Source organism: Gadus chalcogrammus, chromosome 3, assembly GCF_026213295.1.
Source record: "Gadus chalcogrammus isolate NIFS_2021 chromosome 3, NIFS_Gcha_1.0, whole genome shotgun sequence".
Taxonomy (NCBI): Eukaryota; Metazoa; Chordata; class Actinopteri; order Gadiformes; family Gadidae; genus Gadus; species Gadus chalcogrammus.
Genome location: NC_079414.1, coordinates 23,179,481 through 23,204,997, shown reverse-complemented (window position 1 = coordinate 23,204,997; position 25,517 = coordinate 23,179,481). Strand labels below are relative to the sequence as shown.

General features: G+C 49.9%; 1 protein-coding gene across 2 annotated transcripts; it reads left to right on the top strand.

The window, feature by feature from the left end:
* Nucleotides 1-238: 238 nt before the first annotated feature.
* mxi1 (max interactor 1, dimerization protein) lies at nt 239-25,272 on the top strand. Of its 2 annotated transcripts, none has more exons than XM_056586803.1 (6): nt 239-598; nt 2,821-2,923; nt 6,071-6,100; nt 22,626-22,740; nt 23,529-23,739; nt 24,960-25,272. In XM_056586803.1, the coding sequence occupies exons 1-6, from the start codon at nt 373-375 to the stop codon at nt 25,124-25,126; spliced, it is 852 nt and encodes a 283-aa protein (XP_056442778.1). In that variant the 5' UTR covers nt 239-372; the 3' UTR covers nt 25,127-25,272. The 2 variants fall into 2 exon arrangements, with proteins under 2 accessions (XP_056442778.1, XP_056442779.1); XM_056586804.1 differs by lacking the exon at nt 239-598 and adding an exon at nt 605-2,512.
* The last annotated feature ends 245 nt before the right edge of the window (nt 25,273-25,517 follow it).

The window sequence follows — 25,517 nt, the reverse complement described above, 5'->3', positions numbered from 1 at the left end:
AACCCCACTCTAATAAAGTTTGTAAACGTGTTTCCATTGTTTATTCAATGTGTTATATTGTGTTTCTTGATTCGTCTGTTCATAGCATTCCCATAATAAACAGCTTGTTCTATTGTTAATTTGATGTTGTTTGTTATTGTGCTAAAACGCCTTAGCCAATGAACGCACAGGCGTAAGGACCGCGCGGTATCCATGAGACAGTGAGGGGAGGACTCTTAATTTCCCCATGCAGCGCCACAGACATTGGCCACACAGTGATCCACACAGAACCCTGCATTCACAAGAGCCTATCTATCCAGAGCAGCTTCTACTACCCGATTGCCTGAGTGTTTATTCTGTATAACCACTAGAACTTCACAAACTAGTCAAAAAATGGCCACAAGTACCAGGCAAAAACGAGACCTAAGGACAGAAGAGGTGTTTTTTGATTCGGAAACGTCCATGGATCAGCAGGATTTCGAGATGTCTAGTTGCCCTTTCAATGACGTCTTCAACTCCTCAGACTCCCCAATGGAGCAGATCAATACTTTCCTGAAAAATGTACAAGTTTTACTGGAAGCTGCGAGCTTTATTGAGAGCGCCGAAAAGAAGGATGGAAGTGAGTTTCTTTCTCTTGCGATCGCTCTTCTCTTTTGCCTCTATTTTATATGGAAAACAATACTTTCATTGTCAACTGTCTCAGACAACAAAGGGTTGAGTTAATTCAACTTTAAACAACACTGCCTGTTACGACGTGAATGGGCTCCTTCGTGTCAGTGCTAGACTAACACAAGTGCTCAAATAAGTGCTTGTTTACAAACACCTTGCATGATTTATGTTCATTTCCCACGAAAGCCTATGGTAGTAGTTGTAGACGTGCACCTGCACATTCATAAGGTCGACACAATGCTAACTAAAATGTCTACTGTCAAAAAATGTCCAGCATGGTTTTAATGTGTGGGTGTGCATGTTGGCATCGCATCCGATATGATTGATCGGACCCACCACATTGCAGCCTCCTCAGTCCCTAGTCTCCATTATGGATGATGTCATTGCCTACACCTGCATACTTATTTGTAACTCGTATTGTTCGTCCCAGACGCATATTTTAAATTTGGAAAACGTTTAGATGGATCCATGCAGCGGACTGACACGCAGTAGCAATATACAATTTTAACATCTACGTATGGAGATGTTTTTTTTTCTTGTATGGGATGAGCTCCGTGTTATCATCAAAGCCAGCATACCGTTTGATTCGTGATAATACATTGTTGCACTAGGGCTTGCATAGCTATCGGTGTCTGTGTGCTCATTCTCTAGTTTTGTTGCAGAGCGAAACACCTACTAATCAAGTAAATCAGACCGATATATGTGTGACTTGCGAATCTCTCGCCAGCAGGTTATGGGTTGCCTCAGGTTTTTTCACTGCCGATTGTTTGCTTCCTGGTACTTCTGGGTGTATCGCTTTGCATCCACATGGCGCAAAGCGCTCTTGTGATTGGCCGTATGAGGTTTTGCCCCTGGTGTCTGTCAAAGCCTTCCGCCAATCGACTATCTGCCATCCAGTGATGTCACGTGTTGCTGGGCCTGGCTTTGGCTCGCAAATACAAACCCACTGTCCTGATGAATTGTGGGATTTGTAGGTTCAACGGGGATTACAGTTGCAATAGGCAACGTCAAATGCTATGATTAATGACAGATTGAGGTAATGAATGGCGATTTCCTATCACATAACATCCACATATCACCGAATCCTTCTAGTAGTAAATAGTTAAATGTCGTGCTTTTTTATTTCAATAGGTTGCCTTGCTGAAAAGCTGTTATAGGCCACTATTGAAAAAAAAAGTCATACTTACTCAGCGTCCTCAAACTGTGGATATGTTAATTTTCTAACACGGGCGCAGTATTCTGATTCAAATCTTTAGATTTTACTTCAACCCATACCGGTATTGCTGTAAGTTATAATGGGACTCAGACTCCCGCAATGCATCCTGTTAGACCGGCCTACGTGCTCACTGGACTCCGCCCCTCAGCTGTGGAGATAGGTAAACAAACAGGGGAGGAAAAGGAAACAAGCAGGAGCCGTTTTCTAGCTCTTCACCCTCGGGGATATTTTATATTGTTTATAGCCGTTTTTTATTATTACTATTTCTTAGCCTGTTTCCTATCGTTTTTTCAAAAAGAAACAACGTTACTACGTTTGTTGTTGAGTTTTTAAACACAAGGAATTGCAAGACAATCGGTCGCCTTGCTGGCTTTAAACACCTTTTGCTATCCTCACACGACCAAAGCTGTGTGAATGAATCAACGAGAGCCACTGAACAACACGTTTTTATAACAGATCTTCCGTGTGAACGAAGATCGGACCTTTTTCGGGTCGGTTGAATATCAACACCAACTAAGGAACTCCTCAAGGGAAAGGCTGGGGAAAAGACCGGTGAACCTGCCCTGCAGTGTAGAATGACGGCCATCCAGTTGTTGAACGTCCAGCGGTTGTTAGAAGCGGCAGACTATCTAGACAGGAGAGAAAGGGGTAAGGGGTTGACATGTGTCAGATCATGTGTGATGTTCATGGTGTGTGTGTGTGTGTGTGTGTGTGTGTGTGTGTGTGTGTGTGTGTGTGTGTGTGTGTGTGTGTGTGTGTGTGTGTGTGTGTGTGTGTGTGACATTTTAAGTGAGTGACATATCCACCAATCCTATCCCTATGGATTCGACAACCATGAAAATATCGCAAGTGTAGATTGTACTGTAATGTAGGCCGATGCGTGAGATGATTGACGTGGCACCGCCAGCCTCCGTTGAGCTGTGAGCGTTGATCTAACTAGTGTTTTGTTTTAACAGAATGTGAACACGGGTATGCTTCGGCGTTTCCCTCCGACGAGACCGAAAACTATCAACGGCAGAGAAAATTCCGAACGAAGAAGTTCAACAATAATCACAATAGGTAAGAATAAATCCGTTTTGTGTGTTGTTGAGCCTATCGATCTCGTCTCTCAAAAGGATGTGTCGTCAGCGTGTGAATGAAACGATTCAGCCCCATAGACGCCGATGACATGTGAGGAGACGTCAATGCGTAATTTCTGGGATGGTTGATAAACAGCGAAGCATTCTCGTAAACTCTCGTAAAAGAGACGAATGTCGCTTTTTGGCCGAGCTTTGTGGGAAATACAATGTTTTGGTAAAAGTGTGGTTTGCCTCCCAATAATCAGAAAAAAACAAAACATATTGAGAGAGTAGTGGCTATTTAAACAGCTAGTGTAATGACTTGGGGGAGGGTAGAGTGTCAACCTCAGCTTGCTTTTCATCAGCTGATTGTCAAACGTACTGCAGTTGCGGGGGTTAGGGACCGTATTAAAAGGTATTGGCAAAAAGTAACATAACCTTAAATTGAAGTTATAGGTTGATGCCAGAAACTTTGCTATTTGAAAATATATCGATCATTAAACAATCATTTCGATTACAATGCGAGTAGAATTTTTTTTTAAAAATTCAAGTGACGTGTATATTACACTGTAGATTGGAGGGATAGTTTGATCACTCCCTAAATGGAGAGGTTTGTATTTATGGATGTGTTGTTTGCAGGAGACCAAGGTGAACACGGGTTAGTCTATTGCTCGACCGCAGTTCAATAATTTGGGACGTGTTAATTATTTACAACCATACACCTATAGTTCTAAATGAAAAAATATTGTTCGACATTGGGGATAAGCGTTTTAATGTAATTGAATGCAAATTATGAGCTATTATGGACGGTCTTAAAGGAATGGGTTTCGCTTTTCCACTCAACGTGACTTGTCACCTATAATAGTTGTGGTTAGTGCTAGCTGTGTGGCGATATGCGTGACAGCCTATGGTGAGACTTTCCCTGGTCTTGCTTAATCTTATTTGAGGACGTCAATGTACATGAAACTCCCCATTTCCCTTCCTTTAGAAAGAAGAAAGAAACCAAAACGAAACGCTATTCAATATTAATGTTGCAAAGGAATGGTGCAAAACAGGAACCAAGGGTTAGTCATCACAAGAGAGGCACACTCCCTAGTTCTGCATGGCAACAGCTATCAGATATAGGTCCGGGCATGTTCCAGGTAAGGCCACCTCTATTGTGGCATGTTGAGGCTTAAGGTGATGGGTTTATCCTACTCTACATCCTCTTTCACCGACCGCTCACAGCAATGGTGTCCTTATCTTTCTGACCTTATCCGACGTGTGTGTGTGTGTGTGTGTGTGTGTGTGTGTGTGTGTGTGTGTGTGTGTGTGTGTGTGTGTGTGTGTGTGTGTGTGTGTGTGTGTGTGTGTGTGTGTGTGTGTGTGTGTGTGTGTGTGTGTGAAAGCAGAAGAAAGCATTGTGTTGGTGTGTGGGCTTGCGTCGGGTCCCCCCCACTGAAATGCACATGCGTGTGATCGAGTTGCAGGCATGATGATTGCTGATATATGGCTTGGATGGGACTGGGGGTTTTATGACCAGAAGGGCTACAGAAACGTAGCGCGACTTTGATTGATCTCTCTGAGTGTGGCTGTACATTCTCTCCGCTGCAGGGCCGTACACAAGCATGCCTATGTTTTTGTGTGTGGGGGGGGAGGGGGAGGTTTGGGGTGAAATACTCATAGAGGATGAAGCAGTTGATGGGGTTAAATTAATCAAGATTATATCTTGCTTTCCAAATTCACAGTCCAATCCAATGACTTCATCGGACCATAAAATGGGTGATAGATAAACTGCCAAAGGGCATGTGTGTGTGAGCGCCCAGAAGTGGTTCCAAATAATAAATAACACCGTACATACTTAATGTGAGATATGTTATTTGCAGCTATTTTACCGAGTCGACCTGGCCAGCAACCTTGTCGTGTAAAATGTAATCTACACGTTTTCACACTCGGTCTTACACAGCCTACTTGGTGGCGAGGACGGTATGCTAATGGTTACAAATGGCATCTGGTATTTTTATTGATGTAAATAATTAAACACTTGAATCCTTATCACCGCCACCCCTAAAACGTGGAAACACACACACACACACACACACACACACACACACACACACACACACATATATATATATATATATATATATATATATATATATATATATATATATATATATATATATATATATATATATACAGACATTTACATTTTGTTTGAAACATAGGCAGCATTTTGTATTCTTTTGTCGTCCAAAAGAAAAACACAATTATTCTTTCTCATCCCTGTCCAATCTCAACTGCCTCAATTAGTTGCTTCTGCAGCGAGCAGGAAACGGACGATCAGGTTAGCCTAGGATAACAAAGATGCGAACAGAGACTGGTCGGAGGGGCTAAATCCGTAAAGTAATACTAATGGTCACAAAATTATAGATGTGTGGCTTTCACGATGACCCCTTCTCATGCACCCATTCACCCAGGGCAAGTGTGTGTGTGTGTGTGTGTGTGTGTGTGTGTGTGTGTGTGTGTGTGTGTGTGTGTGTGTGTGTGTGTGTGTGTGTGTGTGTGTGTGTGTGTGTGTGTGTGTGTGTGTGTGTGTGTGTATTGGGGGGGTGTACCTTGGCCATTTGAGCATCAGGCGCAGGGCTTGTCCCCTTTCAGTGGGCTGCCTCACAAAGAACCTCTTAGAGACCCGCTGATTCTCTCTACATTATTAACACAGCGCTGAACCCAGTTGGCCACGTGTGTGTGTGTGTGTGTGTGTGTGTGTGTGTGTGTGTGTCAATGTGTGTATGTGTGTATGTGTGTGCTCTCGCCTGTGTACATGTATTCATTTGCACTTGTCTAGAAGTGCAAATGAACTTGTAGATTGCGAATTTGCATTCAAATGCCAATAACCTTCATCCGGTTTCTTTTCTTGCTCAGTGTGTGTGTGTGAGTGTGTTTAACGCACACACATGCTGTCCAAATGCATCAGTTTCCCGAGCAGTTTCGTATGCCAATGTGCCGGCCTGTTTGTCAGTGGGTCATGCTGCTGCTAATAGTAATATAGAAGGGGAATGCTCTTTGGGTTACCCATAAAGTCGACATGTATGTCAAATGTGTTTTCTGGTCATTACATTGGCTCGTTGGATTTCATATTTACTCTTTTCCTTTTGTCTTTCTGCAGGTCAACACACAACGAGCTGGAGAAGAATAGGTGAGTTCGCCACAGACTTTACCTCCCCTCTCCTACAGTAGTCATGTGCAGAAACACCAAGCCTGCCACATGAACAAACCCTTTGCCGATGCTCTCATTACAACTGTCCTTGCGTGAGGTTCTCCACAGTTTTCATTATGCCCCGGTCATAACAAACCAGATTTAGAGGACTTTCATGAGGCTAAGGACCTTGCTTTCTCGCGCTATAATATCTTTCCTGCCTTCTGTTTCGGTGCCCTTTGCCCCACAGCGTACACATGCACACACAGGCACAACGCTCTCCATATGCTGCTGTTTGATACCTCAGCCCCTATGGTACGTCACTGTATCCCTCCCCCATCAAGATGCTGACCCACAGCTCACTGTGGAGTTGAACCACATGCACTTTCTTAGGTCTGTCCTCTACACACATTTTGATGTAAACCCAGCAAGGGATCAAAGCCGGCACACAACTTTTAGCACATTGATCGTTTTTCTATTCATGCAAGAAAAAAACATACTACATCCGAGTACAATGACCCTGTTGCCTTGCATGCCTGATCTTCTTGGGCGTGCAGAGATAGCATCTTTAGCGTAATTATGACCACATTGTGTTACAATTGCGGCGTATCCTGGCTCTTATGGTTTGACCCTGGCCTCTTATCAAGAGAGGGAAGCCGTTGCTTTCTGGAAAGGCCTCATCAGACAGTAAGTTCACCGTCGGCATTGGGCTGAGCTGTGTTTAGATGTTTAGACTGTGGACTGGCAGACTAGGAGATGCAAGCCATGCGGGGCTGTGCAGACTGTAAATAAGCGTGGTTAAACTCGCAGAGGGGTTAACATCTCTCACCAGGGGTATGGTAAATACAAGGAACAGAGCCGTTTCATCATATCTGAGGGTGTGGGTACAATGAGAGGAAGTATTTTTTTTTGCGACTGTTATTACACGTCACCTCTTCTAGCTGTGTTTCACACTCACCCCTCTCTCGCATCCTCTTACTGCAGCCTCTCATAAAATAATGGGAACATTGGACGTAGAGGCGTCCAGTGGGTTAAATATAGCGGAGGGTTGATGTGTCATCGTGGTGGTGCTCATCTCACCACACAAGGCCAGCTGGTCTACCGGCTGGGGCCGGCAGATAGCACCAGGGTTTTTTTTTCTACGTGTTCCACGCTCAACTTCTTCAGAATAAACACATAGTCCCCGCTTGTGAAAACCCATAATGGCTCCACGTCGAGGCCTTTTTAGAAGGGGCCTGCTTAGAAGAAAGTGAGAGAGGGAGACGGACGTCATGAAACACTATAACCCAGCCTTGCGGTGGTGACACAGCGACGTGAGCACAGCAGTGACGACATTCATTAACCACGAGACTATTCGGCAGGATGCACCCATCACCTACCATCGACGCCTCAGTGATGATATTTACTAACCACAAGACTAATCAGCAGGATGCCCCCCATCAGCCACCATTGACACCTCAGTTTCGGACGTTTCAACAGATTTTGGAAGATAGGTTTGAGATTAGCCCTCTTGCACTATATCTGGTCATTCTGCTGATAAACCAGCCTCCCCCCTCCCCTCCCCTCTACTACCACCACCAGCACCACCACCACCACCACGCAGGGTATATGTGGGGAATGTGGTGTGGCAAGAGCAGCCTGGCAATGCGGTTGGGAGTCCCTGCTCCGGAACATGCCGAGAACATTCTGTGTCGTGCAGCGAAAAACGTTGGGAGCCACAGCGTACTGTTGGCAGTCAATCTTTATCAACTGAACATATTGTCAGTTATTTTTATTTCACAAACACATTAAGAGGGGTTTGGCAAACCATAATCTCTCGTAGGGAAGAAATAAAAAAAAGTAAAGTGCAATCCGTTTTTTATTTTTTTAGGGAGCACACTTAAAGTCCGAATCTCGTATAATCTCCCCTTCTCTGGGTTTTTCGGCGACGATTAATCCAATTGCCTTTGTGAGCGCGTGCTGCGCTCTGAGCTATATGTATCTGACAGAGTTGTGCACTCAACTGTGTAGGGCTTATGGCATCACTCTTCTAACAGGAGCAGCCATAGTTCCGTTCCAGCACACACACGTACACACACACACACACCGAAGGGGGGGGGTGGGGCTTTCAATCGGAGCCACCGTTGTCTTCTTCATCTCTTTCTTTTCTTTTTCCCTTTTACACTCTGCCCTTCCCGGGCCCTTGTTAGCAACCTATCGTCCCCTGGCATCTCCTGCAGCTGTGTGGCGCGTCACGGCCACGGCCGCACCGCGGCCCCCTCCTGATAACCCCTTGCCATACAGCACAGTTCGTGGTAGACAGCAAGACGCAGATAAAAATGAGCTTTATCACACACACACACACACACACACACACACACACACACACACACACACACACACACACACACACACACACACACACATTCCAGATACTCAAACTGCGCAGCCTGACCAGATAACGTCGCCGTCTTTGCCTACTTTGATCATGTGGTTCTGAAGGGCCGGGGTTCACTTCCACATGTCAGTGCTAAATTACTCTGCCTTAGTCCGGGCTTAACAGCACACATATATATGCTTTACTGAGCTGGGAGCCATAGCGCTGAGCAGAGTGCAGCCCTGCCACATAATGTTGTTTTACACCTCTTTTGATCTTTGTCATGTCCCAGACTTGTCTATGAGAGATGCCTCTCCTAAATTACTGCCTGGTGTTGCTGTGTGCACCGCTGTTAAATTGCGGCTAAGCAATAACACGAGTCTTCTGCGATTGGACCAGTTTTTTTGTGTATCTTTCAGGCCTTTGCTCATTGCCTCCACGACCCGCTGTTTATTTGAATACCCTTCTTTTAATCTAGGACAGGCTTCTCGTAAAGACCACACTGCCACTGTTTCCAAGGCGTTGGTGGCTTGCAAGCACGCCGGCACGTACTCACACCCACGCACGCACATACGCACGCACACACGCACACACGCACACATTCAGGCCTGCACGTGGTCGAGGAAGGGGAAGTGGTGTACACAGTGTGCTGCGGAGTAGTCTTTGGCGTCGGTTGCCTGCGGAATATGACCAGAGCTTTGTCATGGCTGTCAGCAGCAGAAGGCCTGTGGCTCTGTGGTGGCAGGTGAAGGGGGGGGGGGGGGGGGGGGGGGGGGGCGTAGTGGCGGCCCTCTTGCTGTTTGTTTAGGCTCCATGTCACCGGGCAGATGAAGACCGCCACGGCTCATTTGAGAGAGACACTGGAGCAGCGACACAATTTTATTTTTTTCATTATTTACCCATCCTCTATATACAATAAATGTCACCACCTGTCTTCTCGAATGGAGCCACTGCTGGATCGGTCATTAACCGGTCAGGCTGTAAAACAAACCCCTATGTTGGGCAATTGGCATGCATTAGATAATATCCATGTCGACTAGTACGTAAACACTTTCAATAAAGCACTTTACGGTTTCATTGCTTTATTGCCTTTCTGGCAAATATAATATAATAAAGATCAAATAAATGGTTTCTGGAACTGCTTTTAAATTGACACACGAATGCATCCCTCCGACATAGGTTGGCAAATTACAGAGCTGTTAGCAAGCAGTCTCATTAATGTCCCGATGGTCGGTTTTGCTTCTCTTCTAAGCATTAACCAAGCCGTAGCTGTCACTTTATGCAAACTAATATGAAGTCAATGCATCTCCATGGCAACAAGCAGCCAACTGCAAAGCCATCACTCCCACCGCTGCTTCGGTGGCAAACTCTGTCCCACATGACCAACCACCATGGGCTACATCTTATCGAGGTGAGCTGGTGCTCTCCCAGAGCTCCACAGTGCAGCGGCGGCGGCGGCAGCAGCAGCCTTACCCGCGGGCTTCCCAGTTCAACAACAGCCCATTCGAACATGCCCCCCCCCCCCCCCCCCCCCCCTGCTGCAGTCAGGTCGTTTGTCCTGCCCGACGTGACAGCAGCGTGTGAGCTTTTCTTGGCCCGCGACAGCAGCTTAAGGGGGGCCGGGTGTTTGGCCCGTCCCGCCCCGGTGGCGCGCATGGAGCAAACTTTGCACACGTGCTCGAGCACGCCCTACCTCTGCCTCCAGCTGTCCCGTGTAAGACTAGCCTAGGTTAGCTCTGGTTCCAACCGAGGCCGCCCGTCCGGACGGAGTGGAAGGGGACTTAGCGTTAAGGACTAGGTCAAACGCACCAAAGTCACAACAGCCTTGTGTGTGTCAAACTAGCCTAATCCAGGCTTGTGCTGGCGCTTAGTTAGCATGGCCTGTTTATAAATACACCGTCGTTGTTGTCATACCTACCATACCTATCCGGGGCCGCCGCCAGCTGTCTGTCAGACATAATGGCTGTGGCCGATAACGTTGTCTACTACTCTATCATTGAGTCGTTGTTGACAAGAAAGCGCTAAGGATGGCGTTTCCTTGATTACATCCCCCATTGACGTGTGTGTCCTTTAAATCGTCTGCTGGAATTGATAACGAAAATGAGCTTAGTTGATATACATATACTAGCCCTGTTCTTAAGAGGTGTGCATACCTTTCAATTAGGTGGCCGAGAACTTTTGAACGTGAAGATTGTGGGTATTTCCAGCTCACATCCTCGCTCCCCCGCACCACCTCCATAGACTGCAAGGAGACACGACGTGCTGACGCAGAGGAATCAGGGCAGTGGAGGCGCCGCCCGGGAGAGATTAGGTGCTGAGATGGAAGGCTTCTTCTTCCACCCCTGAGCCCTCAATCTCCTCAATCTCCTCCTACCTATCTAGTGGTGGAACATCAGTTGGGCCCTTCAAGGAACCGCGTCGTCAAATGGACGGGTGACGGCTTTCTTTCTGATGTTGACAAACTCAGAAGATGCTTATCTTATTCTGTAGTCTGTGCTGAAAGTCAAAACAGTTTTGAAGAGTCCCCACCGTAAGAAGTACAACGTAAAAACAAGTAGCACTGTTATATGAGCCTACGACTGTACCAGGACAAAGTTACACCTGAACTTAGCCTGTTCAGAAAGCAGAGCTTGGGAAGCGTCTTATTGCGAGCACAGTGCCAAGGGGATCGTCCAAGAAGGCAAGAAGCTCACATTTTTATTCTCTTGCCCAATTAGCTGCTGCAGAACAACCTGTACTAAGACATGCCGGTCTGCCATAGAGGGAAAGGGAATACACAGCGTTCCTTCCTTCCTCCGAACATTACATCCCGACGACTCCCAACGCACTGTTTATTACGTGTTATGTATGTCAGCCATGGACCATTAAATGCAGCGGAGACTTGAATGAGTCGGCGTCACGCAGAACGTCCGCTGGTACAGTATGTCCCAGGATGGAATGTTCCGCAGGCCTGTCGTCGTGCGTCAAGCGGGCGTCTCACGCAGGAAACCTCCCCGACCGGAGCCCGTACAGCGGGGAGAGCGGGGGAAGACAGCCATGGACGGGGACATGGAGCACTTGTCAGGGCAAGAGAAATAAACCGCAGAAAGCAGAGGAACGGTCTCAATCATACCCCTTTGACAACGGCGCTATTTATAGCCGTAGAGCTGGGTAAACACTGCTCGCTTCTGACCAATCACGGCGCCCCCTTGAGGTTAGCATCGCGCCAATCCCCGCACTTGCCAGCTCACGCTAACTACGGCACTCTCAGCGATGACTGTTGGGCAAACAGGCTCATCATGCAGCCCAGTGTGCGCTATTGCATGGGAATCATCCGGAATTAGAAGCAGAGTGACTTCCATTTATTCGGATTAAGGCCGTTTCTATTTCCGTCCCGGTGTGAAGATCAATTATCCGTCGATGGAAAATATTAAAACTCCGATGCACCGTTCCCAAGTCCCCTCAGTGAATGCAGGAGTCCTCTATAGATACAGTGCGGTGCCTTTGGGGGGGGGGGGAGGGGGGGGGGGGCTGTGGTCAGGATGGCGTAACATCTGTCCTGGGGCTCCATAGGGTTTGTGAGGCAGAGCCTGTTTAGGATCCAGGCCATACTGGACATTTTAATCCAAAGCTTCTCTCCGCACCCTGTGGGTCAGTCCATGCCAAAGGCCAGTGGATAGAAACAGGGGGATGGTGGGAAAATGGAGGTGGGCGGAGATGAGCTACTCTGGGGGGGCCCACATGAAGATTAAAGTAGGGGTGGATGAATGAAGAGATAGGGACTGGGAACATTTGTTTTGGGGCAAAGAAGCATATCAGATTGCGACAGGGTGAGCCCAACTAAAGGCATCCTTTCCCTCACCCTCTCACCCCCTCACCCCCTCACCACCCCACCCCCCGCCCCCCCGTTCTGAGCAAAGCTTTTGTCAGTGTAGCGGATTAAAAGGCAGTTGTGCACATGCAAACTAATCTGTGTTTTAGGAATGCTTGTCTTCCCAGTCTCCGATGGCCCCTGTTACGCACGCTGCACAGCTGGCCCCACCCCTACCATCTTATTCCCCCCCCAGTCAGCTGGTTTACTGTGTGTGCGTGTGTGTGTGTGTGTGTGTGTGTGTGTGTGTGTGTGTGTGTGTGTGTGTGTGTGTGTGTAGTGTGTAGCGTGTAGTGTGTGTGTCCTTGATTATTGTTCAGATCTCTTCCTGTTCCACGCAGAACAGTACATATCACCCAGTTCAGTTCTCGGAAGAACTGCGCACAGACGCATGTGCACACCCGCCACATGCACGCACACACACACACGCATCAAGTTGTCCCCGGCAGTGCATCTGCGCAGCTGAGCATGGCTTCGGCGGGGTTGCTACGACGACGATACCGGTCCGGCCTTTCCGTCTTCTTAATGCGTTCCACTCAGTTTTGGTCAACGGCCGGGTCGAGTGGCTGTGGTGGAGACTTGGCCCACTGTGGGACGAGACATGCCTCCTCAACCCCCTCTCTGATGGAGGAGTGACTGTGGTCTCCCTGTGGGCTCCGTGGATCTCACAACCTAGACTAAACATCCTTCTGGCGATGGATCCGTCTGTTCCACGGGCTGAGGAGGAGAGAGAGAAGGAGGCGGAGGGAGGAGGCATCATCGATGTCGTGAATGCCTTTTTTTTTTATAAAAGTTTAAAAAAGAAACTCATTCTGTACAGCAATTCAGGAGTTCCCTTCCCGTCGGCCCACACATGCGGTTGTGAATCACCCCCCCCCTGTCGACGTTTATGTTACAAGCCCCGTGCTCCCGTCTCCCATGTTGAATCTGGGTCAGCATCCCTGCTACACTTCCAGATGAGTTCCAAGTCTACTGCGCAATAGGGCTGCCCAGTGGGGGGGAGGAACAGGGATGTGTGTGTGTGTGTGTGGCGGTGGGGGGGGGGTGGGGGGAGTTCCTCACAGCCGGTCTGTAATGTTTATTGAACTTAACCATCATCCATCAGTCTGGCACTCGAACCTTGTGAAATCAGCCGATTGTTGATGCAATTCACTACAGGAATCTCTCGGGGTAGACGGGTTTGGGAGAAGCCAGGCTCGGCCTTTGATGCGTGTCCCGTGTTGAAGATTTGATTCTCATCAAGGGCTCCACTCGTGCTTAAAATGTAGGCAATGCGGTGCTATCCCTATAAGCTGCTTGGGCTAAAAAGGGTCCGTCCTATGGACACAAGTCCAGAGATTTGAAGGTTGAGGGTGCCCGGAGATTGGCGTCCGTGTTTCCGCTTTGATGGGCTGCATGTCGATGCACATGGACTTAAAAAGGAAGCTGTAACGATGTGAGGCGACCGCGAGCTTTAAGCCTCACTGCCCACTACACCACGGGTGCTCCAGTTCTTTACCATGGCTTGTTTCTGGGCAGATTAGAAATGGACAGAATCTCTCTCTCTCTCTCTCTCTCTTGCTTTCGCTTGCTCTGGCTTTCCCTCTCTATGAAGCCCATCTGTCAAAGTGTTTTAGAAAAGAGGAAATAAGTATTACTTCCATCAGGGAAAGGAAGCCTGCAGCGCCAGTTGTGTGTGTGTGTGTGTGTGTGTGTGTGTGTGTGTGTGTGTGTGTGTGTGTGTGTGTGTGTGTGTGTGTGTGTGTGTGTGTGTGTGTGTGTGTGTGTGTGTGTGTGTGTGTGTGAGTCTCTGTTTCTGTATGTATGAGCTCAGAAGCAGATAAGCTGGCATGGCGTGTCAATTCTCTCTGCAAAACATTACTTCCAACCGACTGGGTTCAATGCATAGCTTATTGATTTACATTTCATTTACCTCCTTTTAATTGAATTATTGTCCCTGATAGCCCTAGCCCCCTGGCTCTGCTTCACCGTATGAGTATAGATTTTATTACAATGGATAGAGAGATTTGTGGGTCTAGTTTATCCCTAGTAACATGTCAAAACAAGTGCTGTTCCAAGCGTCTTTGCCGTTTGGTTTTTTGAGACAGCATTCCAGATATAGGCTCGTTTCCATACAGTCATTTCCTGCCCATTCCCCCCCAGAATAATAAAGCAGTTAGCAGAGGCACATATGGCCAGCCTCGGGTTTTCGCCAGCCAAGCTGTTATTTGGCTGTTTGATGACTGTTCCAGCAGGCTCAACTCGCTAGAGTAGTAGTTTCCCCCCCATAAACCCAACCCCCCCCCCCCCATTCAGTCAGTCAGGTGCCAGTGGTTCTCTGTATAGGTGAGCGTGTGACCCCGTGCTGCGACCCTCTGCAGTCATGTGACCAGGGCAACCCCCCCCCACACACACACACATACACGCACACAGTTTCCGATTTTACAGAAAGGGCGAAAGAGAGACGAAGCGAGAGGCAATAGATTCGAAAGTAGCACATGCTACCCTCATCACGATGTCGATGAAACCGCATGTACCGATTAGTACTGCAGCACTGTCACCATTAACCAGTTAACCAGTTAACCAGCCATAACCGGGGCCTGCGTACGGGGTCCTTTTGTGTTGGGGTGCGTGAGGCAGAGCTTCGACTGCAGCTCTTATGGTCCAATGCTCCGTTGAAGGTCCAGTGTAGAAGGCTCGGCTTCACGCGGCACATTGAAACTGCACGGCATCATGCATGTCGGCCAGTGATCCCCATTCTCCGTGCCCTGCCGCTCCTGCATAATCAGAGGTGGGGGCTTAGTGTGACTATTAAAATAACCACCGCGTCATATTTCAGTGGGGGCTTGAATGAGGGCTGGGGAAGTCGCAGTGGCCAAAAAGGAAGTATCTTTTCACTTGTGTTTTGACTGGGTCGTCTAGTGTTCTCCTGCAGGAGGAGGGTCATGTTGAAAACGTGTGTTGATGTCACATGACGACGGAACAGAGGGGAAACATGGGGTTGGTTTCCACAAGGCTTTTGTGTTTCGGCGAAGAAGTTGTAATCACTTCCAATTACCTGGCACGTCTGCAAGGTCCTGCTTCATAGGCTGCCTGAGAGAGAGAGGGAGGGAGAGAGAGAGAGAGAGAGAGAGAGAGAGAGAGAGAGAGAGAGAGAGAGAGAGAGAGAGAGAGAGAGAGAGAGAGAGAGAGAGAGAGAGAGAGAGAGAGAGAGAGAGAGAGAGAGAGAGAGAGAGAGAGAGAGAGAGAGAGAGAGAGAGAGAGAAGCCCAGGAACTCCTCCAGCCTTTGCCTCATCAACTCCTGTACGGATTGATTTTATTTTTGTCGGCTCTTTGCCCCGGTACGGAGAAACTCGATCCCATGTAATGATGTCTTAATTTCCCCCTCCACGTGTCAGTTAAGAAGATTTACTGCCGCGACCATCACTGGTGATATGTAATTAGTGTAATAAGTGGGTGAAGGGTCATATTTCCTCCTCCACCCTGTGTGCGATACGTAAGTAGGTCAAACTGGTGTTGGTGGGAGCGTGCATGGGGGGTAGGCACTGCGGCGTGCGAGCAGCTACTACAGCAGTCGTGACTGCACGAGTTAAAGCGGCATGGCCGATGGCTGGGGCGGGTGTGTTGGGAACACGGGACTGGGAAAGCGAACGGTATCGACTGGTGTGAAATGGTGCCAGAAATCTGACCCTTCTCCTTTAAGAGCACATGCAGCAATCGTGTCAGACATCTTGGATGGCCTGGGAAGTCATTCATTATTTACCCCTTCACAAGTTTGGAATCTAGGCCAGCGTCATATTCATACTTCTCTCCTCTTTTGTCGTCTCCTCCTTCCCCACCGAGGGGGCTTTGGCTACGTAGGAAGTCGGATGCAAAATAAGCAGAAAATGAACTTTGTTTTGCTGCCTCAACCAGTGTGAGAGTGTTATTTATACATGAGCAATTTACATTTAATCTGAGAGTAAGCAGTATCTCTTCTTCACCTCATTTTCTCTGTATTTGTCCAATCAAAACCCGGGCGGAAATGCAATCGGGTATCACGTTAATATTTATCGTTTTCATTTTACTTAGGATTATAGCTAATACATTATATAAATGTACCATTAGTGCGGTATAGGATAACGTCAACGGCCATTGATATGAACACGGCCTTCCCAGAGAAACACGGCTATATTTGTGCTCATGGATGGGAATCTGAAACATCCGTGATGGATTAATTTCATGAGCCTTCATTAGGAGGTCTTGGGTCTCTCCAAAGCTTCCACACGTGAATAACATTGCCCGGCATTCTCTATACTCAGCGCACTCGCCACGTGCGAAGGCTATTGCGTTTCCCCCAGGGCTTAGCAACCCCCTCTTCGCACCTTCAAGCAACCTTATGATTTCCCTCACGTTTTGAGTCACAAGGCGTACTCCAAAAAACAACATGTGACAAAAGAAATATAACCCTCGAGTTCATGAGTTCATGATTGTTTTTAAGGGAATTACGAGCCCTTTTCTTCAGAACACACCCACGCACGTACGCACACACACACACACACATGCACAGGCGCGCGCGCACACACACACGGTTGTCTATAGTCTATTTTAGTTTTCCCTCATAATTACATGAATGAGAATGTTTTTCTCCATGAAATTGTTGTTGCACTGCTGACCATGGTATTTGATTAGCTCGGGACGGTGGGTGGCGTGTAGCTCTGAAGTGATCTATTTGGCACAAAAACGTAGAGAACCGTCCAGATTGGTGGATGGTTGTTGATGCACTGCGCTTCAGAAGGCCCAAATAAGGGATATTCTTTGCCATCTCTCGCTCTCCGTCTCTCACTCGCTCACTGTGTTCCTCTGGATGAAAGGGAATCGGAGAGGAGAGGAGGTGTTCTCTGTAGCTACTGAATAGAGTCGTCTTTATGCTGCGTAGGTGGAGAACTATGATGGTCGGTCCAATCCCCCAACACACACACACACACACGCACACACACACACACACACACACACACACACACACACACACACTCAGGCGTTCTAACGCACGGGCGCAGGCACGCACTCACTCACTCACTCACACACACACACACACAAACAGACAGACCTACATTCGAATGCACGCACACACACACACACACACACACACACACACACACACACACACACACACACACACACACACACACACACACACACACACACACACACACACACACACACACACACACACACACACACACACACACACACTCACTCAGGCGTTCTAACGCACGGGCGCAGGCACGCACTCACGCACTCCCTCACTCACACACAAACAGACAGACCTACATTCGAATGCGCGCACACACACACGCACGCACGCACACACACACACACACACACACACACACACACAAACACCCACGCAGTGACAGACACTCGCACACGCTCACACGCACACACACACTACAGACAAGAAGGGAGAGCTTCAAAGTGCCTCTTCAAACGGGGGGCTCCACTTCACTCATGGGAGGCGGCGCTGTGGACAAACAACTGCGGTGGCTGGAGCTGAAGATGAAGAGGAACGCACAGCAGAGTATAGAGAGGCGTGCCGCAGACATAGGCCGAACATAAACACTCCTAACTCGTCATGAGACACCGGCTCACTGTCGTCACTGCCCTACATGTTCCCTTTCTATAGATGTGGCTCATTGATGTTGCCTCTTGTGTTGCATGCCGTTTCTGCCTGAATGGAATATAGGAAAGAGGGCCCTTTTTAGATTTGAATGGCGGGGGAGACCTGTTCCACGGTTCGGGCGTTGGTGCTGCCGGGTGTGGATTGGTCACGACTGACAATGGGTGTGGTGGGGTTACTTAAGTCAGGGCGCGACTGGCTTCTTTCACTCCCATCCCTTTTTGAGTCTCCACACACACACACACAAACACACACATACACACACGCACCACACACACACACAAACCCCCCCCCACACACACACACACCAGGTGCGTACAGCGGGTGTGTACACGTGGCCTGTTTTCGACGTAACCGTGGCGAAGCCTGCCAGCTGCATCCCATAGGAGCCCGATGCAAACCATTATGCATCAAAGCGCATCACACCTGTGTCTCCAGCCCTCATTACAGGTGTGGCAGCGTTGCTGTGTAGCAGTGGGCCCCTTTACCGAGGACCCTCGAGAACACGCTGAGACACCCCACCTCCTATGTTCCTCCCTGTTCTCCTGAGTCAACACTTCATACACTTCTTCATAGAAGACGCGTGAGACTTTGTGCTGGTACGGATACTACCACCAGGCCCTTATCGCCACGGTCTAACTTTCTAGATACGGCTTTCCAAGCCGTTCGGAGTGCCTTCCTCCGCGACCTTTTCCTCGGATAACTCCTATCTCCTCGAGCAGGGCATCACTGAGATGGCTGATGGTGAAGCTTCACCGAGAATAGCCGGGTTACATCAGCGATCGATCCGCGTCAGGCCCGACGCAAGCGTCTCCAGCTCCGAGAGAGAGTGTGGGATCTGAAAGGCAGTGTGCCTACGTTGTACTCTCTTGGCCAGCGGAGGCGGAATACGTGAGCGATCTGTGGGGGATGTGGGTGTTAGCGGTGACGAATCCTCACTGCTTTTAAAATAGAATAAGAAATCCCCCCAAAAAAGCCAACCCCGGGCCACGCTTGCATTTATTTATGCTTTCGTCAGAGGTGGGATTTGATGTCCCTTGCTGAGCTTGACAATTCTGAGCACAGGTCCCGGTAGCGACTGTGTGCCACGTGTTATGTAATCTTCCACAGATGGAGAGTCCCATGCAGGATAATGCTGGCTAATGCTATTCATCGGCCACAAGGCCAAATGAAGTGAATGGAGGCAACAACAGAATCAGCAGTCAACAGAGCTTTTGGATCTGATTATGTGGATGCTGTCCAGTTTTTGTCGTTTACACCCCGTATTGGGTTTCAGTCGGACGGGCTCCTTGGTTCGTGATACCGCCGCCGGCGGAGGTTGCGTGCTCTTGTCGGATGTCGTGTGATTTCCCTTCTTTAAACAAGTACAGCGTAGCCTTGTGGATTAAGCTAGCCCATGAATACCGGACGTATAGCTGTTTATGTGACTTGTTTGTTGCAGTCTTGTTCCAAGAGGTGGTTCCAATAGGAGCTAGGGCGACTCACTGCCACTACTGGAACAGGTTTCTGTGTGGAGCAGTTTTTCTTGACCTATTATATCATTAGCATGATTGAAGACATCAATATTAATGTGCTGCCTGTCAGACAGTTTTGTAATACCTTTTGATGTAAATTACATTAGTGATTATCTCTAAAAGGCTCTGAGGTAAAAGGTCTGAAATATTGATACAGTTGTAAATATTTTACCTTTTGAAAGTGTGTGTGTGCGTGCGTGTGTGTGTGTGCGTGTGTGCGGGGAACGTTTCAAGGTGATCCTAGCTTCAGCACGCAGGTCTTAAGGCTCCCAAGCCACTTGAATGGTGACCCTGAGGCCTTTGGTCTCAATGGCTTAATGGCAAAGCATTGGAGAGCTCTGGCCTTTCTGGGTGGATAACAGGAAGGGTCAAACCGATAGGTCGCCGTCCCGCTGATGTAGGTCAGGGGTCCTTGGGTGAGCCTCTGTTTCTAAACGTATCAGAGCGCTGTGCGGAGGAGCCTGTCGTGGAGACAGCAGAGATTAGGCAACGCCGAGGCCCCGTGCGTGTGATCACTGTTATCACCCGGGGTGTGGTGGAGGGACGGTTCCTCTGCCCCTGCTCAAAAAGAGATTGTGTCATCGTCCTCGGGAGCTCAGTGTGTACGTGACCCGGTACAATATACGCACCCGCGCACGTGACGCAAACACACATCCACACATGCAAACATAGATACGCCCACACACACACGCACACACACACACACACACACACACACAAACACACATATAAACACACACACACACACACACACACACACACACACATAGAATGACACACACACACACACACATAGAAACACACACCCATAGAAGCACACAAACACATGAAGCACACAAACACATGAAGCACACACACACACACACACACACACACACACACACACACACAGACACACACACATGAAGCCCACATGAAGCACACAAACACATGAAACACACATGACACCCACATGAAGCACACAAACACACATGAACCAAACACACACACCAAGCTCAAGAATTTCTCTTGAGTAGCTGTAATTGGTCTGTGTCGATCATAGTCATCCTCCAGACAAGACAAAGAAATCCCGCAGCACACAGTCTTCCCCTCATTCCCCCTGAGCCTGTTCTTGTGGTGAAGGGGGGTGGGGGGGGGGGGGTGGGGGGGCTGAAGGCTGTGGTGGGACTGGGTGGGGTTGTTGCTGTTGGCCCCGGTCCTGCCTAGTGTCTGGAGATTGTTCCCCAGAGCTCTCGGCCAACAGGACGGTGCGCTACAAGCCCTGACATGTTCCCAGCGCTGCAGAGTGCACACGTCGTCAATAGTGAACCCTCTCTACCGTACTGCTAGGAATAACACCCTGACGGGCCCCGTGACCGGAGGTTCTTCTATCTTTTTACCGCCACCCCGCTCCCCTTACTCTCTCACTCTCTATTCACCCTGGGGTATTTCAGAACCATCGGACCCCCAGGTACAGCCCCCCTACACCCCGGGACAGGGGTGATGAATCGTGGGCTGTTATCTGTGTGGGGAGGCTGGTGCCCCAGGGGGAAGCTGATGGTGTCAGAGGACGGCTGGGCCGGCCACAGAGAGTCTTCTGATAAGGAGCCGACGGGGAGTCCTCGTGAATAAGGACTGATTACAAGGCTAGACGCATACGGCCAGACTGATAGTTATCTCTCACACACACACACACACACACACACACACACACACACACACACACACACACACACACACACACACACACACACACACACACACACACGCGCGCCTCTCCAGCTAGCCCCCGAGCTACTCGGCGCACCACATGTCAAGTATTAAGTCTAGCGTGCCTTAGCATGGCAGAAGCGATAACCTCCAGGTCTAATCTAGGGTCATCGGCCAAATCGGCCCAGTCCAGCCGGACTCCTTACCCGGGCTTAAGTCCCATACCTGGGCTCGGGTCTGCGTTGTTCCAGCAGAGAACCCTCCTCAGAACCCTCGGCGAGAGGAAGGCCCCATTTGCTAATGGAGTACTGATTGTGTTATAACCTCAATTATCTGCTTCCACCTCTCAACTCTGGGGCCATTAGCAGCAATGCTGATACACCTCCTGTCTGCAGACACAGGACTCAGGGCTGATAGTGTGTGTGTGTGTATTTCTAGCCCCTTTTTAAAAAAGCCTGCGAGACGCGGCCAGGAATGTTCCCCTCGTTACACCGTTGCGCCTTCTGCAGGGAACGTACACCACAGAACGGAGAGGGGCTATTGTGGTGGTCACTCCTTTAAGCCAGCAGCAAGGGTAGCATCAAAGCCGATTGCACGTCTTATACGTAAAATACGTTGGTGAAGTTTAGGGCCATCAGCGCACAGTTGAAACAGAGGTCGTGTCAAGAGGAGGAGCCTTTCCGAGTAGACACGATGTACAGAATGAAGACTGGGGCAGTGGAGGATTTCCAGTAACACGTCATGCCTCTGATTCCTGAAGGCCATGGGTGGAGGGGGGCTTTGTTGTCACGCCAGCTTTGTTTGCTTGCTAAAGAAAAGCAATGCAGACGTCATGATGGATCGTCTTGTGGTAGACATGGCCAGATCTCTGTTTGCACGGGGCTTGTGGTGAAGGTGTTGTTGTAGCAGTAGCTGGTGGTGATAGTGGTGGGTGGGCTGGAGGCTGACACTGCCTTCCGAACACGCCCCCCACCCAGCCACCCACCCACCGGCACACGTTTGAAGAGTAGGAGGGAAAATGACAACTCAAAGTGTCCGTAGCATGTATGCTACTGATCCCCCCCCCCCCCCCCCACCCCCCCATCCCCCAGCAGCATTCTCTTAATCTGCGGGCCTGAAGGAATAAAGGAAAAGAGTACATGTGCGGGTCTAGGTGTAATTGGTCTGCCCTAAATGACTCTGAGCGACCACAATGGGACCATTCAAGCGCCTGTGGAAGATATCATCACTAATTCTCTCTCCTCCACTCTCTCTCTCCCCCCCTCCCTCCCTCCCCCTCTCTCCCCCTCCCTCCCTCCCTCCCTCCCCCCTCTCCCCCTCCCTCCCTCTCTCTCCCTCTCTCTCTCTCTCTCTCTCTCTCTCTCCCTCCCCCTCCCTCTCTCTCCCCCTCCCTCTCCCTCTCTCTCCCCCTCCCGCCCCCCTCCCTCTCTCCCTCGCTCTCCCTCCCCCTCTCCCTCCCCCTCTCTCCATGCTACAGGCGGGCTCATCTGCGGCTGTGTCTGGAGAGGTTGAAGGGCCTCATCCCGCTGGGACCCGACTGCAACCGCCACACCACCCTGGGCCTGCTCAACAAAGCCAAAGCACACATAAAGGTAACCAGGCCCCGCCACAAACCCCTAGCCCCCCCCCCCCCCCCCCCAGGTTACCGGGAGCCCTCCCTGGGCAGGAAGGGGAGCCGGAACGCCACCGCCCGCCGTAAAACGACCCGGCCGGCAGGAAGTGTGTTGGGAGTGGGGCTGGACGTTACAGCGGCACGCCTTCAGAAAGGCCGCCCGGTTAGACATGGTGGTAAAACACTGCTGTGTTGCATGCTTTCAGGCGGCGCTTCCTACGAGAATGCACGTGCGTGCATACGTCGAATAACTCCCTGCTGTGCGGACCCTCTGTGCTGCACTCGGGGTTACAGGACAGATAATACTCTTAATACTGTTGGGGCTAAGCTGTGTGTTCATGGTGTCATTATGTCAAACGTTATTTTGTACATTCACTGTACATTGGGCTCAGCTGAACCTGTTACTGTCTTAATGTTGCTTGAACATCAAAATGGCAGAATGACAGCTCCATCAAAGGGTTATGGTTGGGAACAAAGGCTAAACTGCTATACATATAATCAGATAATAAGAACTAAGGGCTCACCCCTAGGGACGTTGGAGGCTGGAGGTTACTAGAAGATGCAGAAATAAATGCCACTAACCGTTTAACAATGGCTTACTTGTAGTTCTAACCTGATGGGTAAGGTTTTAATTATCATGCCATTCTCTTTCTATCTCTATCGCTCCATCTCTCTCTCTCTCTCTCTCTCTCTCTCTCTCTCTCTCTCTCTCTCTCTCTCTCTCTCTCTCTCTCTCTCTCTCTCTCTCTCTCTCTCTCTCTCTCTCAGAAACTTGAAGACACCGAGAGGAAGAGCCAGTACCAGCTGGAGTCCCTGGAGCGGGAGCAGAGGCACCTCCAGAGGCAGCTGGACCTGCTAGCTGGAGGCACGGGGGCCCCTAGTGGCACAGGGGCCCCTTGTGGCTCCGGGGACGGGGAGCGGATACGCATGGACAGCGTTGGCTCCACCGTCTGCTCCGACCGCTCTGACTCCGACCAAGGTACCTTGAGCACTGCTGGGTCTACATAGCACCTAGTAGTTAGCACTAGGCGCTACATGGTACCTAGCACTAGCGCTACAAGCACCTAGTAGTTAGCACTAGGCGCTACATGGTACCTAGCACTAGTGCTACATGGTACCTAGCACCAGCGCTAAATGGTACCTAGCACTATTGCTACATGGTACCTAGCACTAGCGCTACATGGTACCGAGCACTAGGGCTACATGGTACCGAGCACTAGGGCTACATGGTACCTAGCACTAGGCACTACATGGTACCTAGCACTAGCGCTACATGGTACCGTGCACTAGGCGCTACATGGTACCTAGCACTAGGCGCTACATGGTACCGAGCATTAGGCGCTACATGGTACCTAGCACTAGGTGCTACATGGTACCTAGCACTAGGCGCTACATGGTACCTAGCACTAGGCGCTACATGGTACCTAGGACTAGGCGCTACATGGTACCTAGCACTAGCGCTACATGGTACCTATCACTAGGCGCTACATGGTACCTATCATTAGGCGCTACATGGTACCTAGCACTAGGCGCTACATGGTACCGAGCACTAGGCGCTACATGGTACCTAGCACTAGCGCTACATGGTACCTAGCACTAGGCGCTACATGGTACCTAGCACTAGCGCTACATGGTACCTAGCACTAGGCGCTACATGGTACCTAGCACTAGGCGTTACATGGTACCGCGCACTAGGCGCTACATGGTACCGTGCACTAGGCGCTACATGGTACCTAGCATTAGGCGCTACATGGTACCTATCACTAGGCGCTACATGGTACCTATCATTAGGCGCTACATGGTACCTAGCATTAGGCGCTACATGGTACCTATCACTAGGCGCTACATGGTACCTATCATTAGGTGCTACATGGTACCGAGCACTAGGCGTTACATGGTACCGTGCACTAGGCGCTACATGGTACCGTGCACTAGGTGCTACATGGTACCGAGCACTAGGCGCTACATGGTACCGAGCACTAGGCGCTACATGGTACCTATCATTAGGTGCTACATGGTACCTAGCACTAGGCGCTACATGGTACCTATCATTAGGTGCTACATGGTACCGAGCACTAGGCGCTACATGGTACCTAGCACTAGGCGCTACATGGTGTCGATCATTAGCATATTGATCATCTACGAGTCGTACCTTTTTGGAAAGAAATGTCCAAAACTTACACATGTTTCCCTTTGCAGAGGAAGAGATCGAAGTGGACGTGGAAGGCACCGAGTTCTCCCATGGAGAGCTGGACAGCGTGAGCACGGCCAGCACCAGCGACCTGGACGACCACAGCAGCCTGCAGAGCCTGGCCAGTGACGAGGGCTACTCCTCCTGCAGCGTCAAGCTGGCCTTCAGCTCCTAGAACCGTGGCCGCCCTCGCGGTCCCTCCTCTCGCTCCCCACCGCCTCCAACCACTACCACCACCACCACCACTACCACCACCGACACCACCACCCCGCCCGGCCCAGCCGCCACACAGCTCCTCCTCATCACCGCGCACCACCCTGCCCCCCCCCCCCCACACACACACACACACACACACAACCGGGGGCTCTCCTCCCATCCATCGGCCCGCTCAGCCGTCCGTCCGTACGCCGTCCATCCATCCAGGGGTCTCTCCTATCCCGGCCATGCTCAGCACGCTCCCAGCTGACACCGCACCGGCGTGTCCAACGCCTCCAGCTGGAGACGCTGTCAGCCTGACCCCCCCCCCCCCCCCCTCCTTCCCTCCACCCTCCACCCAGACTCTCTCC

Bases quoted from the DNA above. Each gene is read 5' to 3' on its own strand.
- mxi1 (XM_056586803.1), top strand. From the start codon at position 373: ATGGCCACAAGTACCAGGCAAAAACGAGACCTAAGGACAGAAGAGGTG. The intron at 599-2,820 runs GTGAGTTTCTTT...TTGTTTTAACAG, and splicing joins CGCCGAAAAGAAGGATGGAA to AATGTGAACACGGGTATGCT. The intron at 6,101-22,625 runs GTGAGTTCGCCA...TCCATGCTACAG, and splicing joins AACGAGCTGGAGAAGAATAG to GCGGGCTCATCTGCGGCTGT.